Source organism: Triticum dicoccoides, chromosome 5B (genome assembly GCF_002162155.2).
Source record: "Triticum dicoccoides isolate Atlit2015 ecotype Zavitan chromosome 5B, WEW_v2.0, whole genome shotgun sequence".
In the NCBI taxonomy this organism is placed as follows: Eukaryota; Viridiplantae; Streptophyta; class Magnoliopsida; order Poales; family Poaceae; genus Triticum; species Triticum dicoccoides.
Genome location: NC_041389.1, coordinates 618,577,798 through 618,581,651, shown reverse-complemented (window position 1 = coordinate 618,581,651; position 3,854 = coordinate 618,577,798). Strand labels below are relative to the sequence as shown.

Genomic DNA, 3,854 nt, shown 5'->3' with positions numbered 1-3,854 from the left:
CTTCAACTTCAGACCAGTTTCGCGCACCACGCAGCTAGTAACACTTACGAGTAGCAGCACTACCCTCTGCAAGAGCTGAAGAACTTTATCGGTCCCAGCAACTGTTCCAAAGGGAAGGGATATTGCTGATTAATCATGATCACTCCGCCTGTTGGCCAAAACAACTGCGAGAACAGATAATAATTCCACGCCGTTATCACGAGGAGCGCCAGCATACTCCTTTGCTAAAATAATAAGATATATTGTTATCATTAAAAAGGATATATCCGGAAACAGCAATATTGTGGACCACTTCTCCGGACAAGGCATTTTGGGTAATATTTACTCTATTATCAGGAAAGCCATACTTTACAAGCTCACATTTCTCACAGCAACAAACTCTTCGTAACAGCACTACACAGATACTAGGGAAGAAAAGAAATCACGGTAAGTACAACGAGCAATAGGGGTTACTTGGTTTCCTCGCTCTGGTTCAAATGGCAGATGCGTCAGAACAGAAATCAGCAGATTTCCTTTCTCCCCGTAGCCATAAGCAAACTCACTGTCCTCGTCTAACAAAACCTGTCACTGTAACTGCACACCTATAGCAGCTCACATTCCCTTAGCATCGCCGCTCCAGACGTTCTCCCATGAGTTCTTGCTAGCTTTTGGCGCCTCAACGAACTGCTGGCCAGGCCCATCTGATGATGGAGCTTGTGCACCCTGAATTCTGCCCTTATTTGGTTTGGTTTTGATCCCCAGCAATCGAAATGTGAATCTCGCAAGCTCACCATAAAGCATACCAGACTTATCACATAGCTGTGGAAATAATATAATTGGATCAGAATTCAGAAGAACTTAAGAAGCGGATAATTCATCCTGGAGCCCGGGCTCAGCTGCTCCCGGTCAGCAAAAAATTCAAAAAAGTACTAGAAAAAATCAAAAAATTCCAATTTTTTTTTGTCTGGTAGATAATTAGATGCGTGAGGTCCTCTGCAAAAATCAACTCGTTTGGACATTTGAGTAGGTCTCGGCAAAAAAGACAAATCGGGTCAAAACAGTTCATGAACAGTAAACTTTTTTAGAGACCCCGGTTTTGTCTTTTTTGCACAGACTCGCTCAAATGTCCAAATGAGTTGATTTTTGCATCGAACCTCACGCATCTAATTATCTATCACACAAAAAAAAATTGGAATTTTTTGAATTTTTTTTGTATTTGTTTTGATTTTTTCCGTGAGCGGGGGTGCAGCTGAGCCCGGGTGCAGATTCGCCGCACTGAAGAAGCATGCTTGAATAGAGTTCAAATGGAAATGCACTCGTCAAAGGATACCTGCAAAAGAGCTGTGATGAACATGTGGAATGCCTGAGTATTCTGGCTGATAAGGAAAGCAACTCGTCCAGAGAAATTCACAATCCCATGCATCTGCAATCAGTGAGAACCAGAGTAAATAGAATGTTGTTGTCCCATTTGAAGCATAAAAAGATCAATTAATTTTCTGAATGCATAAGATGCAAGGAACAAACTGTGCATTGGACAAGAGCTATGCCTATAGATTTAGATCATTGATTTCTGGCTAAACCTGAAACCTGTCTGGTAGCTACTCCCTCCGTCCCATAATTTAAGACGTTTTTTCACAGTACACTAGAGGCATGAACTTCGTCAGGATAATCATAGCATGGCAGCACAAACAGGCTAAACAAGCAAACTTTTTTTTGGGATAAAAACTAAACAAGCAAACTTAGATCCACAAAAGTTTAAACATAGCAATCACCATATGAAGGACATAATTGCAGAAAGCTGAATCATGCTCAACTTTTTGGAGGCTAAACTGAACAAATCAATATCTAATTCAATTTTCAGTTGGTAGAAATGGTATTACCACTCGTAGGAAGGACACCCAGAAACCTGGGGGTGGTGCTGGAGGACCAAATGAATTAGGACCCTGATTGTAAGGAGACATGCCCATACCACCGTATGGATTTCCCATCCCGTTATTATACATTGACCCACCATACATTCCAGAGCCCCTGTATGAACTGCCGTAACCACCTCCAAACCCTGAATACATGTTATTATTTCCGTATAGCCCACCGTTACTATAAGCCCCACCAAATCCACCATATGAATTATAGGTACTGGCACCATAACCTGCATTTTGATTGAAAATTTATCATTTCAAGCCACAAATAGCATGTAATTGCTGGAACGCTGCACAAATTATTGTTTACCCCCATAAGTATTTCCGTATCCTTGCTGCTGCCAGGGACGCGGGGGCACAGGCCCTGCAACTGTATTGTTCACGTTGAAAGCAGCATTGCTCTGTGCAGCAGAAACAACTTCCCCAGGTTTTGCTGTCCCAGAGGCCTCAACAACGTCACTAGTGCTGCCTCCAGATGGGGGTTTGAAAGGCGCTGGACCAGATGAAGTCCCAACACGCTCCCATGGCTTTGGTGGTGGGTTATTACCTGCAAATCACATTCTTGACTGAATGAAGGGATTGTTCTAACTATGAAGATACATGATTTTATTTGCATACTGTAAAGCAATCTGAGCTGGTACATTCGTGACTGAATGAAATGAAGAAATTGCTCTAACTATGAGGAACCATGCTTTTACTTCCACACCGGACACTGGACAGCAATCTTAGCTGGATGCTTATGGGCAGAGCGCTATACCAGAAGGCAGAGATTGCAGCCAGCCATGAAAGCGTTTAGGAACTAATATCAGTTAACCTGCAAGAAATGTGCAGGCATCTAAACTCCTGTACAATATTTCTTTCGAATGAGCAGAGGAGCTAATTAAGCTAAACACATTACACATGTATGAAGGTTCGACATATAATACCTCACATGACAAATACTCAGAGCCATCTCAACTTCAACCCCAAACTATACCTTCCTGAAGCACAATTATGGGTTATCGTTCCTGAATTCGCAGTACTTCCAGAAAGACGTTCCTGACCATCGCCACCCACCCACCCTACCTAATCGATCGGATGCTTCCCACGCCCAACCGGATCCATCGCGAACCAAGCGACGGCCCAAGACCAACCGCGCGCACCAAAATCGCACCCAACACGATCGATCCAACCATCATCAGAAAAGTAATCCGGGGAGGGGAGGGTGGGGGGCGCAAGCGCGCGGGGCGGGGGGGCGACGAACCTGCCATGGCGTGCGGCGCGGCGCGGTGCGGTGCCGCTAGTTCTGCGGCCCTTCGCGACGGCTGAATCGGGCGATCCCGCAGCCGGTTGTCGGCCGCGCCGAGGACTCTCTCGCTCGTTCCGCCGTCGCCGGAGGAAACAAGGCCTGACTAGGGTGACGGGTGGTATACCCGTTCTGGTTCCAGTTTTGGGCTTTTTTTACGCGTACGCGTCGGGGACACACGCGGTCAGGTGCGGCGGCGTTCAGACTTGCCTCTGGGCCTCCGTTGAGACGTTTTAGATGCGAGGCCTTTTCTCCTGGGGCTATATTGTGGTCCGAATCATTTAGGCCAGTCAAGGGGTACAAGCGTCATTTTGGTGGGCTTAGGGCACCTCCAACGCCGACACACAAACGGACACGTGTATTTAAAAAAAAACACGGTATTGCCTGAAAATCGGTCCGTAACTATTGGCTAATGGCCTTTCGCCATTGTGACAAAAAAAATTAGTGATTTCCGTCACTGTGAGCACTTAAAAATGAAAATAGACTATAGCACTTGAAGAAGAAAAAAGTGAAACAATGGTGTTTTCGCCAAATGCTAGCAACCTTCCGCCAAAGAGCAAAAAAAAAATCAGCAACGGCTTTTCGTCGTCCGGACAGAAAGAGGATATGTGTTGGCTTTGGATTGGCCAGACAGATGCCCGGACTCCCGCAAAACTCCACTTTGTTTGTCT

General features: G+C 45.4%; 1 protein-coding gene across 1 annotated transcript; it reads right to left on the bottom strand.

The window, feature by feature from the left end:
• Positions 1-308: 308 nt before the first annotated feature.
• LOC119312099 (peroxisomal membrane protein 13-like) lies at positions 309-3,367 on the bottom strand. Its single transcript, XM_037587834.1, has 5 exons — positions 3,142-3,367; positions 2,209-2,445; positions 1,860-2,128; positions 1,310-1,402; positions 309-798 (listed from the first exon to the last, which is right to left on the bottom strand). Exons 1-5 carry the CDS (start codon positions 3,146-3,148, stop codon positions 592-594), a joined length of 813 nt encoding a protein of 270 aa, XP_037443731.1. The 5' UTR covers positions 3,149-3,367; the 3' UTR covers positions 309-591.
• Positions 3,368-3,854: the final 487 nt, after the last annotated feature.